The sequence below is a fragment of the Caloenas nicobarica genome, chromosome 2 (assembly GCF_036013445.1).
Source record: "Caloenas nicobarica isolate bCalNic1 chromosome 2, bCalNic1.hap1, whole genome shotgun sequence".
Classification (NCBI taxonomy): Eukaryota; Metazoa; Chordata; class Aves; order Columbiformes; family Columbidae; genus Caloenas; species Caloenas nicobarica.
This window is the reverse complement of record NC_088246.1, coordinates 42,743,071-42,756,915: the sequence shown is the minus strand read 5'-3', so window position 1 is coordinate 42,756,915 and position 13,845 is coordinate 42,743,071. Positions and strand designations below refer to the sequence as shown.

At 51.5% G+C, this 13,845-nt stretch overlaps 1 protein-coding gene across 1 annotated transcript; it reads left to right on the top strand.

Moving 5' to 3' along the window:
• Positions 1 to 6,547: 6,547 nt before the first annotated feature.
• EOMES (eomesodermin) lies at positions 6,548 to 10,416 on the top strand. Its single transcript, XM_065629744.1, has 6 exons — positions 6,548 to 7,290; positions 7,621 to 7,775; positions 8,079 to 8,200; positions 8,718 to 8,876; positions 8,960 to 9,021; positions 9,681 to 10,416. Exons 1-6 carry the CDS (start codon positions 6,548 to 6,550, stop codon positions 10,414 to 10,416), a joined length of 1,977 nt encoding a protein of 658 aa, XP_065485816.1.
• The last annotated feature ends 3,429 nt before the right edge of the window (positions 10,417 to 13,845 follow it).

Genomic DNA, 13,845 nt, shown 5'->3' with positions numbered 1-13,845 from the left:
CGCTAGCGCCCGGGTCCCGGCGGCTGGTCCCCGCAAGGGCTCACTCGAGGGTGGCGGCGGCGGTTCTGCCGGCCCGCCCCGTTGGCGGTGCGGGGGGCGAGGGCTGCCCGCTCTTTCCGCAGGTGAGAAGATTTGCCAGCGATGTTTTGGAATTGGGAAAAAAAACAGGGACTGAGGCGGGGGACGGCATTTCCCCCCCCGCCAGTCTAGAGCTGGCTTGGGGCAGCGCTCCCGGCGGGGACCGCTTCCCATCACCGACGGCCCCGGCGGCTACTGCCGGCCCTCGCAGCCGTGGGGACCGAGGTGGGCTGGTGCGGGGCTGGAGCTGCCCCCGCCGCTAGTGATGGCGGGGACACCTTCGCCATGCGGTCCCCCCTCCGCTGGGCGTCCCCCGCCCCGTCCTGGTCACGCCGCTTGGTCCCTGCCCTCCCCCGAGCAGGCCTGGGCCGGCTGGAAGGAAAGATGCCGGCTCCGTCCCATCCCCGTTAGCAACGGGCTGCTGGTGGAAACCGGGACGAGCAGCTAGGAAACCTAAGCCCTTCCCAGGAGGAGAACCCTACAGCTACCTTTGCACCTTCCCAAGGGCTACATATGTCGTCGCCGTTCTGCTTTCTGCTTATTTTTATAGCAGACTCGCCCGTCACGGCATTTATTTAATATATGGTTCCCTGCTAGGCCTTGCTGTTTGATTGCTGTCACGAATGATACCAGGTGAAATTCCTCATTGCTTCTGCAATTACACAGTAGCCCACTGCTACTCACTTTTCCAGCCCCTCGAGTTAATTGTTCTCCCACTGTAAGCCTCATACTGCATGCACGTAGAGCAAACAAAATACCAGACTCTCCAAAACTCATATTTCTCAGCTATTATATTGTCAGCGGGAAATGTTTCATGGCTCTGACATCATAAGCCCTGAGCAGCATGAAGTTTATCAGGGCCTTCACATGATGAAATTGTACTTTTTAAAGTGCTAGAACAAAAAGCAGAACATCTTTTTACGGGATTTGAGCTGCTAATTTCAGTTGCTGTGTTTAAAATGGTGCAGTTGAATCCAGGCTATTTAAATAGTCGTTTCAGATAGAAAGCAGGCAAGCAAGCCAAAATTACCTGTTTAAAACTCTCTGTAATAGATCTGTAAATACAAATAAGATCAAACTGACCAGATCTGTGTCGATCACACCCATGACATGGATCCTGTTATGTTCCCACATCTCTATTACATGACTGTCAGACTGACAATGGGCACAATCTATAAGTGAGTAAGTGATCTTGCTTTAAAACCAGGGAGAAGGTGCTAGGCAGCCCTCATTAAATTTATTGGAGGGTGAAAAGGCAAGTATTTAAGAAGAGCTGTTTGGAAATCCCTATGCATGAATAATACAAAGTATGAAATGTTGCTCATGGTTACGGTTGGGTTTGTGATACTATTTTCAGTCTCTTCCTTTCCTTAAGTTTCTACAATTCCATTAGGAGTGAGGAAGCTGGAAGCTAAAGCCAATTTAATACTTTCCCCATCTCCCTTCTTGTAGGTTTCTCAAATATTTATTAAAATGACAGAGCATCCACCTTGCAAAGACTTACACTTTCTTGAACTTTAAAAAATGTTCTTTCTTTAGCCAATTAGGGTACCAGAGGCCCAATGACAAAAAGCTGTTGTGTGGTCTTCCCTAGCAAAATTATCCACTACCAAGAATCCACTCCAAGCACTATGTTTATCCTTGTCTGTGCTTACACTGCCATATTTCACCAATTAGGATCAGACCTTGACTAGTTTTTACTGACCATTGCGTTTTCCTTTAATTTAAAACCACAGATAAAGGTTTGTAGGTGTTATTTTTCTTTGAAGGAGGAGAAAGGAAGTGACCAATAAGGCTGCTTTGAATAACACTTTCTTTTCAAATACTGAGTTGTTTCTTCCAACTCCTGATACATTGACTCGTGCCTGTTCTTTCTGTTTCATATACCTCGGCTAGAAAAGCCTATTATTTACATTCTCATTTTTATAAATTAGCCCCATACTTATAATGGAGTTTATGCATACTTAAGTCCATTTTCTTAATGTGTATACCTGTATTCTGCCTTTTAAAATTGGCTTTGATAGCTAAGAAAGTGGCAGCTAAATTGACTTAATTACCAAAGTGTAAAATTGCTGTTAATGTGACGTCATCACCAGTTTAATACTAAAGATATTATTTGTTCTTGTAGGGCTATTGATTTCTTCTATTAAAGTCCATACATATCTTCTTCATCAACAGTTGACTCGACCTTTTAGCCCATTTGGATTCAAATTTTCACAACATTTGAAGCTACACTTCTGGACTGTGTATGTCTGCACACTGTAAACCCCAGTTGGCATGAACTAAAATGGAATGACGGTCTTTGCAGCTACAGCAGAACTTCTTTCATCAGAAAATAAAGAGCATTTTCAATTAATTTAGTCTCCCCACATTCCCACGAAAGAGGTGGCAGTTGCCTGTGTTTGACAGGTGAAACAGCCTGAGCACTGAAAGGGTGTAGCTGGCTTCTTCATAAAAATAGCCCCTGAAGTTAAGGGACAAGCTGAAATGCTGAGCCTTGCACTTTTTCTGAGTGCTGTGAGTATTCAACAGCTTTGAAAAGAAAGGTGCCAAGATTTTAAAAAGGAAGCACTCGGATATGACTAGCCACATCTGAAAAAATTCTGATTTTAGTGGTTTTAAAAGTGACATTAAAGATGGTGAAAGAGTGGTAAGTCCTATGAATTCATTTAAAATTATTCCTCCTTTGCCTAGCCAGATACTCTGTGTGTAGCTGAAGAGCAAGAAGAATTCAAACAAACAAAAACCAAACAAACAAAACAAACAAACAACCCCACCAGACTGGATGTCTAGAAAAAGGGAAAATCTGAAAAAATCCCAGCACAAACTTGACATAGAGATGAAACTATTGAAGTCCTTTGGGAATCAGATGCTAGCAAATTGAGGAGCACATCCAGAAACAGGCAGGTAGTTTTTAACCAAAATCAGGACAAGGAAAAAAAATCACCTCACAGAAACTGTTCAAACGTAGCACTCAGAAAATACCTGTCAGTCCTGCCGTGGTGACAGCAGGACTTCAGGAGGAGAATACAGTGATGGAACAGCATGGCAGGTGATTCTGATGAACAAAATTTTAAGGTGTCTATATAGACCCCGTGGTGTGTGTGTGTCCATATCCATGTTGATAAAGATAAATCACATTTATGGCTATGTATAGATTTCCATATATGCATGTATGTACAACAGTCTAATAGAATAGATTTAATGCATCCCAACTTCTTTTCCCCTCTTAGGCCCTACTGAGCTGGGTACTTCTGTTTAACAGTTTCAGTGCCGGCAGTCCAAGCAATTTGTTGAGGCGGGGGGCTGTTTTCCAGAAACACTGACCTCTCCTGAAAGAGGAAAGGGCTCAATCCCAGCCCGAAAGCAAAGGACAAATACTGCGGTACAGTGTGACTTCACTGTAACTTCGGCTGTAGAAAATGAGCTCTTCTGGAACGGCTTTTTTAAAGTCAAAGATGGCCCTAATTTGAATAAACCCCGGGAGTATATTTGAACCAAACCAGAAAACCCAGGATCATCTGTAACCCTTCAAAGACCTACATTTTCTTTCAACATTCTTTTTGTGGTTTGGAGGTAATTTTAGCAGATTTATGAACCTAACACGCTCCTTTCTCTTTCACCGGAGTCTGCTGTTTCTTCAGCCTTATCTCTAAGATAATACTACAGGCTTGCGGGACCCATTCAGAAATCTCCGATCCCATACATGACTGAAAATCCCGCAGCTTCGCACGGCAATGTTCCCTGGCCAGATCCCGGGGGGGTCCGGGCCGGGGACCATGGATGGAGCCGGCTTGCAGAGGGGTGGCGCGGTGCAATACCCCGGTTGTGTCCCCGACGCCCAGGTAGGGTAGATTTGCAGGCTAAGGGAATGACAAATACTGGGTCCCAAGAAGTTGGCTGTCGACAACTTTAATTTGCGGGGTACGAGAGGAGGGATTACAGCTCTTCCCGTACCGTATGGAGTGAATGAACAAGCCCTCGAGTTAGAGGCGGTTCCCTCAAACCCTCGCACGGCCGAAGCGCCGCTGACGGTCTCCGGGAAGCCTTGTCCGACGGGGCACCCGGGAGGGCAGCCCCGGCCCCGGCCTCCCCTGCCACCGCCGCCGGGCCCGGGGCTCGGCGGGAGCTGCGGGGTACGAGGGACGGATCGAGGCCAGGCTGCTGCTGTCCCGAGCTAAACTGAAAATAACCCCAAGTCTAGAAAGTGCTGGATGAAACTTTCGTTCGTTACGGAGAGCATCACTCCGGGCGTATTTCGAACCAAAATAGAAAGCTCTCTCTTTCCAAGGGCGACCACGGTTTTCCTGTCCCCCGTCCGAGACTGTACAATCCGCAGGAAACCTAAGCAACATCGAAAGCTTTTCTCCCTTTCTCTATTAAACGCGAGGTTCGCCGAGTTCTGGAGGGAAAACACCTCAGCAGCCTTGAACTGAGCAGCGCCTGTCTTGCGGGGATGTTTTAAATTATGGGACCCTTTCAGTCTACAATTCTGTAACATTAATTCCCCTAAATCCTTCGTAGTAGCTCTGTAAAATCTCCTCCAGCCTCCACCTTAGCCCAGGAAAGGCAGAGCCCGGGGGAGCGGGCTGCCGAAGCGGAGCTCCGCCGAGAGCCGTACCGCGGGAAGGGATGCAGAGGCTCAGCCTCCGCGGCACGCGGCAGGATGCTCCTCGTTTTGTTTTGCTTTCAAAAGCAGGGCTGCCCGGCCGGGCTCCGCTCCCCTCCTCACCCCGCGGTGAATGCAAGCACCGTGCCGAGAAGCAGCCTCGGGAAAGGGCACCAGCGCTCAGCGGCCGGTTTGCTTCGTACCCGAGCGTCGGGCTTCTCCGACACGTTTTTGTTGTCTTCCTCGGTCGGACAAGATCAACGCCAAAATTGAGACAAATGGTATCTCGGAGAAAAAGGGTGGCTAGGGCGGGGAGTATTGCAGTGCTGGCTGTGATCTGCCTTTCCTGGGCTGCCGCCTGTGTGACCGGAGGTGGACACAGCAGGAACCGATTCCCCCGTCTCTCGGCTCCGATCAGGGGTAGGGATTGAGCCCCGTCTGACCTTTGAGCCGCCGGTGCCCGTCCCCTGCCCCGGCGGGCATCGCCGGAGTGCACCGCTACCCGCGACCGTGCCAGCGCCCAACTTGCGCAAGAGCCGCATCTCAGCGGAGCTCCGCCTGCGCCGCTGCCCCGGGCTTTGGCATCTGCGGTCAATTGTTCGATATTTATTTCAGTTGCCCCGATGCGGCGCGGCGCAGCCCGGCGGGAGCGGGGGGCGAGCGGGGCGCGGCGGCGGGGCCGGCAGCAGAGCTCGGCTGCTCCAGCCCGGCCGCTTCCCCGGGCCAGGCCGGTCCTTCTGTCAGGCAACGAAATCCTCGCCACTCGGCGAGTCTGGTTTAAAATTCAGCCGTGAGGAGGAGGCGGGTTATTTGCAGCGTTCCCTGCGAGCTGGCTAGCGGCGAGCAGAGGGCGAGGGGCTGCGGATTTGTAGCTGCGAATCGTTCACGGAGGCTCTGCACGCTCCGCAAAATCACATAGGCATCTACATCTTCCCAAGTGCTGTTCCCTTACCCTATGGGGCAAAGGGCTCCGATTTTTCCGCTGAGAGAAGGCGTCAAACAAATCAGGCACCCGCCTGAATTATATAAACCTGCCTTCCCGGTGGGAGATGCTGAAAGGGAACGCGGGTTGAGAGAAACCGACTGTCGAGTTCCTGAAAACTGAAATTGCGAACCCAGCCCGCCGCTCCCCACAGAACCGTCCCTGAGAGGGTGAAACATGTCATCCCCATGATAACGATGTTGCCCGGGGAGCGAAGAGGGGGAAGGCGGCTGCTGGGCCGAATTGTTTGAACGGCGCGACGGCCAGCGGGGGGGTGACGGGGAGTAGTGTTATGCGCCCCGTCTCAGGGGCCCGGCGGATGGCCGCCCCCCCTCCCTGTTGGGTGCCGGTGCTGGAACCGGCTCTACCTCCTGTTTTCCCTTTCGTCCCCAACCCTCGCTCCCCGCCGCGGATCCTCCCCTCCGTGCCCGAGTGGCTGTGCGCCCGGGAGGACGGTGCCACCTCGGCAAAAGGTCTTTTTTGGGGGGAAGAAATCGGGCCCTCCATTGCGGCAAACGCAGGGCGATGCGGGAGCTCCCTCACTCCGAGCAGCGCAGGGGTACGTGGTGGGCTGGAAGCCCCTCCGGTAGCCGGCTGCGGGAAAGGGGGCCGGGGAGGGGACGCACACACTGGAGTCACAGGTGACTTGTTCCAATTAGTAGCTGTCTAATTAAATTAGTGTCACGCAGCCCAGCCAATGGGCCGGCGGGGGTGGAGGGCGGCTATGAGACGGCCCGGCTCAAGCCCCTCCCCGCCGGCCCGAGGAGCCGGGCGCGCCGGTATAAATTGCCTCGGCCGATCTCACTGCAGCGCTGCGCGGCCGCGTGTAGGGGTCGGTCCTGCACCCTGTGGGCGCTTCGCCGCACCGCCCACCGAGGATGCAGCTGGGCGAGCCGCTGCTGGCGGCGGCGGGGGCCCTGCCGGGCGCCCCCTTCTACCCGCTGGAGGGCGGCGGGGCCGGAGCGAGCCCTGGAGCGGGCGCTGGCGGAGGATCCCGCGGGCCGCCCCGGCCGGGCTCGCCGCCGCGTCTCGACCTGGACAAGACGCCCAAGAAGTTCGGGGCGGCCCCCGCCATGCTCGGCGAGGGGGAGGCGGGCGAGCCGCCCTTCGCCGCCCCCAAACCGGACGGCCGCAAGGCCACCCCCTGCGGGGAGGAGGAGCTGCCCCCGGCCGCGGCCGCCCGCTACTCCATGGACAGCCTCAGCACCGAGCGCTACTACCTGCAGTCCCCTGGGCCACCCGGCTCCGAGCTAGGGGGGCCCTGCGCCCTCTTTCCATATCCACCGGCGGCGCAGCACGGCGCCGTCTACCAGCCGCCCGGCGGGCAGCGCTACCCCTACGGCTCGGTGCTGTCGCCGGGTGGTTTCGCGGGCGCCGTCTGCTCGCCCGGCGGCCGGGCGCAGTTCGGCGGCGGCGGTGGATACCAGTACGGGCAGGCGGCGGCCGGCGGACCCCTCTACGGCCCCTACCCGGCCGCGTCGGGCTCCTGCGGCGGGCTAGGGGCACTGGGGGTGCCAGCTGCTGGCCCGGGGCTGCGGGCGCAGGTCTTCCTCTGCAACCGGCCTCTCTGGCTCAAGTTCCACCGGCACCAGACGGAGATGATCATCACCAAACAAGGCCGGTAAGCGGGCAGGGGTTGTGCAGAAACGAAGGGAAGTGGTGGTGAGGGTGCCCAGGGCCGCTCCGCGTCGGGCAGCGCTGCCCGCTCCCTGGGGAGGGAGGTGAGCTGGTGTTTGCCCTCCATGTTGGTGGTACCTCCGGCCCGGGGATGCTTTCCCTGAAAAGTGGCTCTTCCAGTTTCCCCGCACTGGGTAGCCAGGAGATGAGGTGGGGATCGGTTTGGGCTCGCCGTTTGCGTCCTTGGTCGCCTCGGTGTCGGGACGGACGGGGCACTTCGTGCCCCTTCCCTCGGACCGTCTCGCATGCGGTGTGCTTTTCCTTCTCTCCCCAGGAGGATGTTTCCTTTCCTGAGCTTTAACATCACCGGCCTCAACCCCACGGCCCACTACAACGTCTTCGTGGAGGTGGTGCTGGCAGACCCCAACCACTGGCGTTTCCAGGGAGGCAAGTGGGTGACCTGCGGCAAAGCCGACAACAACATGCAAGGTAAGTGCGGGTCTTCAGGGATCTCCCCACCGCCTTCCCCGGCGAGTCGGCTTCCCAGAAAGGGCTCCCACTCCGTCTCCTTCTGCAGAGGCTTCCGCACCCCCGGCATCCTGCTGCGGGCAAAGCCGTGCTTTTAAGGGTGTTTTGCTACTTTATTTCTCTCCCTGCACCCCGCGATGTTAGAGGCTGTGTGGGAGAGGGGACATGGGGGCACCTGAGGTGCTGCCCGCTCTGCCCCGCTGCTCCAAGCTACCGGTGGTGGAACAAAGCCCGGCAGGAGCTTTACTGGCTTATCTTCCCCAGGCAACAAAGTGTATGTTCACCCTGAGTCGCCCAACACCGGAGCACACTGGATGAGGCAGGAGATTTCCTTCGGGAAACTGAAGCTAACGAACAATAAAGGTGCTAACAACAACAGCGCGCAGGTAATCGGGGTGGAGGGGAGGCAGACTTGAGGGGCTCTTGGTGGGTCAGCCAGGGGAGCTCCGGGTTTTCCAGGCTTTACCGCGTTTAATTGAGCGGCTAGAACGCTCATGACTTGTTTCCTCCTTCAACTGGATCGTGGATCTTGTTTTCTTCGTTTCTGTTTATGAAAGCAGTTAGACATGTCAGAAATAGATGTATAAATTTTTTCTTTGTTTTTGTGGGTTTTTGTTTTCAAAACCAATATGTCTATCTCCGGAGTTGCTTCAAAAGTGGAAGTGTAGTTGATAGCTCTCGATTTCCTGCATTTACAGATTTTAGCATATTGGTAACCTGGAGAAACAGGGCTACAACCCATGAATAATCTCCTGCTAACAGTTAAAAGTGCTCCGTTCCCTAGTCAAAACATTAGCATTTACAGAAAGAAAATGTCATGCAATAAAATAAATATTTTAATATTAGATGCCCTTTGTGTAAAGATTTTTGTAAAGATATTGTCTCTTCTGTGGTTCCTTTTAGATGATAGTACTGCAGTCTCTACACAAGTACCAGCCTCGGCTTCACATTGTGGAAGTGACTGAAGACGGTGTTGAAGATCTGAATGATTCCTCAAAGACTCAAACGTTTATTTTCCCTGAAACGCAGTTCATAGCAGTTACAGCCTATCAAAACACTGATGTAAGCATAGAGGTATAAAATAAGAGTAAAACTGTCTTGTTGGTTCAACATCTCATCTGACTATATTCTGGTTTCACTTCTAGATTACCCAGCTCAAAATTGACCATAATCCTTTTGCGAAAGGCTTCAGAGACAACTATGACTCGTAAGTACACTTCTCTTGCAGCTATTGCTGTCTAGGGGGCACATTTCTGGCCTGGAACGTGTGGAAGAGCTCTTCTTTGGGCACACTTCAGTTATTCAGAAGTAGTTGTGCTTCTACTGGCACCTTTGCTAGCTGATGTGCTCCTTTCAAAGACATTAAATGTCTGTTTGAATAGTTATTTTATTGTCCTGATGAACTGTCTTCCAGCAGACTTCTGAATTTTGGTAGAAAATTTGTGCTGTTGCAATCTAGCTGGTCTGCAGATTGACAGTAATGTACTAGATATCTTCACAGAGCAGGCAGCTTCTTCAAATTGCCAGTAGAAGACTTGCCTAATGCTCACTTTCTACCATCAAATGGCCTTTGAAAAACTGGATCTGTTTATAGACAAGTATGGTTTCTGGGAGGAAGGTGCTGCACCTCATTTAAAATGAGTTGGCTGGCAGAGAACAGTATATACTTGCAGTAGTAATGCTAGGAATTTTATATTGGTCTAGGAAAAACAACTCCTGAATCGGATAAAAATGAATGACCATCCAGTTAAAGCTAGTTATGATTCTAATTAAAAAATAGCTCAGTTTCTTCCTGTTTGTATGTTGTCTTACTATCATTCTGGAATTGTAAAGAACAATGCTCAGTATTTCTCTTTTATGTTGTAGCATGTACACAGCTTCAGAAAATGACAGATTAACTCCATCTCCCACGGATTCTCCTAGATCCCACCAGATCGTCCCTGGTGCCCGATACAGTGTGCAACCATTCTTCCAAGAACAGTTTGTCAACAACCTGCCCCCAGCCAGGTTTTACAATGGTGAGAGGACCGTCCCTCAGACAAATGGCTTGCTCTCCCCACAGCAGAATGAAGAGGTGGCGAGCCCTCCTCAGCGGTGGTTTGTGACGCCTGTACAGCAGCCCAGTGCCAATAAATTGGACATGAACTCCTATGAGACTGAGTATTCTCCTAGCACCTTGCTCCCTTATGGCATTAAATCCCTCCCCCTTCAGACATCCCATGCTCTGGGGTACTATCCTGATCCAACATTTTCATCCATGGCAGGCTGGGGGAGCAGGGGCTCTTACCAGCGAAAAATGGCAACAGGATTACCCTGGACCTCCAGAACAAGTCCTCCGGGTTTCTCTGAAGACCAGCTTTCCAAGGAGAAGGTGAAAGAAGAAATCAGCTCATCCTGGATAGAGACTCCACCCTCCATAAAGTCTCTAGATTCAAATGATTCTGGGGTCTACACAGGTGCTTGTAAGAGAAGACGGCTCTCCCCTAGCACTTCCAGCAATGAAAATTCCCCATCTATGAAATGTGAGGACATTAATACTGAGGACTATAGCAAAGACACTTCAAAAAGCATGGGCTACTACGCATTCTATACTAGTTCTTAAAGCATCCTTTTATTCCAATTGGCTAATTTTTTTTCAGGGTGGCCTCGGTTTTTTTGCATTACAATTGCCAAAAAGACTCTTGCCTTCCACCTTGAATTGTTGTGTGCAATTCTAAAGAAGGTGCCAAAGCTTTGACCGTTGCAGGTAACTAAGCAGGGAAAGAGCAAACTATGGTAGAATTCTTCCCCTCTTTTAGAAAACACATGTGGGAGCTATAAGCAGGAGTCTAGATTTTTATGGTATGGCTTATTTATTGGAGACACTAAAGTGTACAGTTCAGCTTGTCTCAGAGGCCTGATCAAATCTATGCACTCCTGAGCAAGGCAATAGGGGGGGTAGGATCCCAAATTTAATTTTCTTCCCTGCCTGCCCCTCTGATAAAAGGGGGTTGGGTTGCAGGGAGCTGCACAAATGCTGTGTTCTGCTTTAGACTGAGCTGGCTTTTTCAACCCTTGTCTGCAGCACAATTGGTTGAGTCAGGCTTTCTGAAAGCTAAGGCTTTCTTTGGCAGAAGATGGCCAAAATAGGGCCAGCTTGCCAAGCAGGATTTTGACTTGGAGGTCTCATTGCTGATGATGGGGTTGTAATGGCCAAATCTAACTTTTCTTAGCTTATAGAACTTGCATTAAAAAAAAAAAGCCTCCATCCCCAAAGCCTAACCTTTACTGAGGTGGCCAAAAAAAGTGTACAGTTGTGTTTTGTCTAGGTACACTGTAGAATATTGTGGAATAATGTATAAATAGTTGACCTATAGTTGTTCAGTCAGAAGGACCTCCAGTGGTGCTTTGAAGTTCAAAAGGCATTTTTTTTTGTTAATCAAACTTAGCATATGGAGCATTGCAAAAAAAAAAAAAAACAAACCACCATTGAGATTTCTATTTACATGTATGTAAAGTGACTTTTTCCAGCTGCCCTGTACAAAACTCAAGTGATGTAATTTACCCACTCTTCTTGCCTATAGTTTCAGCCATTTTAAACAGATCAGCCCCAGAGCACTGGCACACAAACTTCTCCCAACAAAACCCAGTTCTGTTTTCTTTTTCTATGTACATAGTAGTAATTTTTAATAAATGTGGTGGTGCCAGGGGTAAGGATGGGGATGGCTCTCTGCCTCTTCTTTGCCTCTACTAGGTATCCCAGCTCGGGGGAGGAAAAGGGGGAAGAAGCACAATCCTTGGGGGCTGAATTGTCTCTAAATCTGGACATCCACTGCAAGTTTCTTCCTGCTGCTTAATCCCTTGCTCTGTGCTCAGTTGGACACTGCTAACTGTGTGTGTGTTTTTGGTTTGGGATTTTTTTTTTGTTTGTTTGTAATATCTTCTCCTAGTTTGCCACAGCTCTCCTGTTGGTGGTTTTTCCCCCCCCCCCCCCCCCCACCCTCTAAGCTTGATCCAAAAATCCGACGGCTCCTCTTTTTTCCCCTGCTGCCCTCTGTGCTGCGGGAAGTGAGGTGTGAGCTTAGGTTCCCCTCCCGGGGAGCCACTTGTGAGCTCGGTTCGCCTTCCCCCAGCAACAGTGGAGCTACCCCTGCCCACCCCCTCCATTTCCCGGAACAAGGTAAGAAATTCCCCTGCCCGCTTATCTGGGGAGAAAGCCCCTCCTGGTAGGGCGATTGAATCCCGGCTGCCGCGGCAGCAGGACCTTTCCTGAGGATATGCAGGCAGTAATGAGATTAAACTGTTAGCGGTGCCCGGCTGCAAACAAAATAAATCAGGAGCTCAGGTTGAGGCCCTCCCCGGAGGAGGTAACGATAGCGGGGGACACTGACAGGGGCCTCCGGGCTGCTCCCCTCCCTCGGAGTGAAGAGTGGTGGATTTCCGAGGAGATTTCGATCAGCTCTTGACTTCTCGGTGCCAGGCTCCGGCTCTGCGCGTTGGCAAGAGAAACAAATCGGTGTCCCAACTGCCCTGCCCCTTCACAAGGAGCCGCACTCGATTTGGGAGAGAAGGGGACCTCTGATAATTTTCAAGCGACAGGAGACCGAATTTATTTATTTATTTACTTGCTTATTTATTTTCCGTATTGTTTTCTTGTAAGTGGGGGATAACCCCTCCCGAAATAAACCCCCTGGCAAGTCAGGCTGACCCCCGTTTCCAGACGGGCGTGCGGTGGCACGTTGGCCGCACCTCGCCCACCCTTCCCGGGCTGCAAACACCGATTATACAGCGCCCAGGAACATGATGCCGCTGCAGTGTGTTATTGAAAGCTGTATATTTTTGCACCGCACAGTTAAAAAGAACTTAATACTTGTGAAAAGTCCTCACACCGTTTAATAGAAACATAAGTGCCTGGCTGGCCCCAATTAACACCTTGTGATTATAATGCATTCCTAAAATGGGGTGTCAGACGCCAAATTGTGAATAAAGGTATCTAATTCATCTTCATAGGATGACACTGATAAACAACTCTATATTTAAATAAAGATCAAGGAACTGAATGCTTATTTGTTTACTTTAACGGAAGATAAAGTTAACTACCATTGCACTTTGCTTCGTAATGTGATTTACTGAAACAAACAGCAGGCTCCGGGCGTAGAGCCCCGCCTAGCCTCAGCGGGCTTTTTATCTCGGGTTTGGAGGGAGGGGGTGACCCCGAGGATGGCTGCCCCTTCCTCCACAGCCCCGACACCCCCGGGGAAGGTGGGCGTGTGCCGGGAAACGCGGCAAACTTGCAGGAAGAAAAGGCTGTAAAAAAAACAAAAACCAAAAAACAACAAAACAAACAAAAACCGTGCCCGTCGGCCCCGTCCCTGCGATTTTACTCTGGCATGGAAACTGCGAGCGACTTCGAAACGACGGCTGGACGTGCACGGGCGGCAAGCAGGGTCTAGAGGAAAAATAGATAAACCCAGTTATTCACACCATTGCGGTGGTGTGCAGTGAGAGGTGAACTGTAAGCCTGCCCGGTGATGCTGCAAAATCTAGTTCTCGGTTAAGGAAAATCCAGACCTCCGCGGCTGTCGGACGGAGTCCGCCGGCTTCTGCTTCGCTCAGGGCGGGCAGAGCCGGCGGCGCCTCCGCCCGCTCAGGGGGCTCCTCTCCTTGTGCCCCTGCGCCTCGCCTGGTCCCCCGCCCCCGTGAAACGGGGATAAGCCGGTGTAAATATTTGAGGCCGTTCCCCGCGATTTAGCAGTTTTCTGGGATATTTCCCCAGCTCCGTGTGCGTAGCATGGTTTTGGTTTTAACAGCACGGACGCACGGTGGGTAAATAGGGGCAGCGAAGAGGAGCTCGTCCCAGGTCGGGTGTGACCACTCCTCAGCAAATACTGGTTTTTGGGGCTTTTTTATTCGTTAAAGCAGGCCCGACAGCTCATCTCCTCTCCCGCGTGTGCTCTTTGCAGTGGCACGTCGGGAGCAACCTTCTCTTTTTTTTTTTCTTTTTTTTTTTCGCCAACGAAACTTCATCCCTCACTTCTCGCCTGAAATTTTA

Excerpts from the sequence above, each read along its gene's own strand:
- EOMES (XM_065629744.1), top strand. The coding sequence starts at position 6,548 with ATGCAGCTGGGCGAGCCGCTGCTGGCGGCGGCGGGGGCCCTGCCGGGC. Across the intron at positions 7,776-8,078 it reads AGCCGACAACAACATGCAAG|GCAACAAAGTGTATGTTCAC; the intron begins GTAAGTGCGGGT and ends TATCTTCCCCAG. Across the intron at positions 8,201-8,717 it reads CTAACAACAACAGCGCGCAG|ATGATAGTACTGCAGTCTCT; the intron begins GTAATCGGGGTG and ends GGTTCCTTTTAG.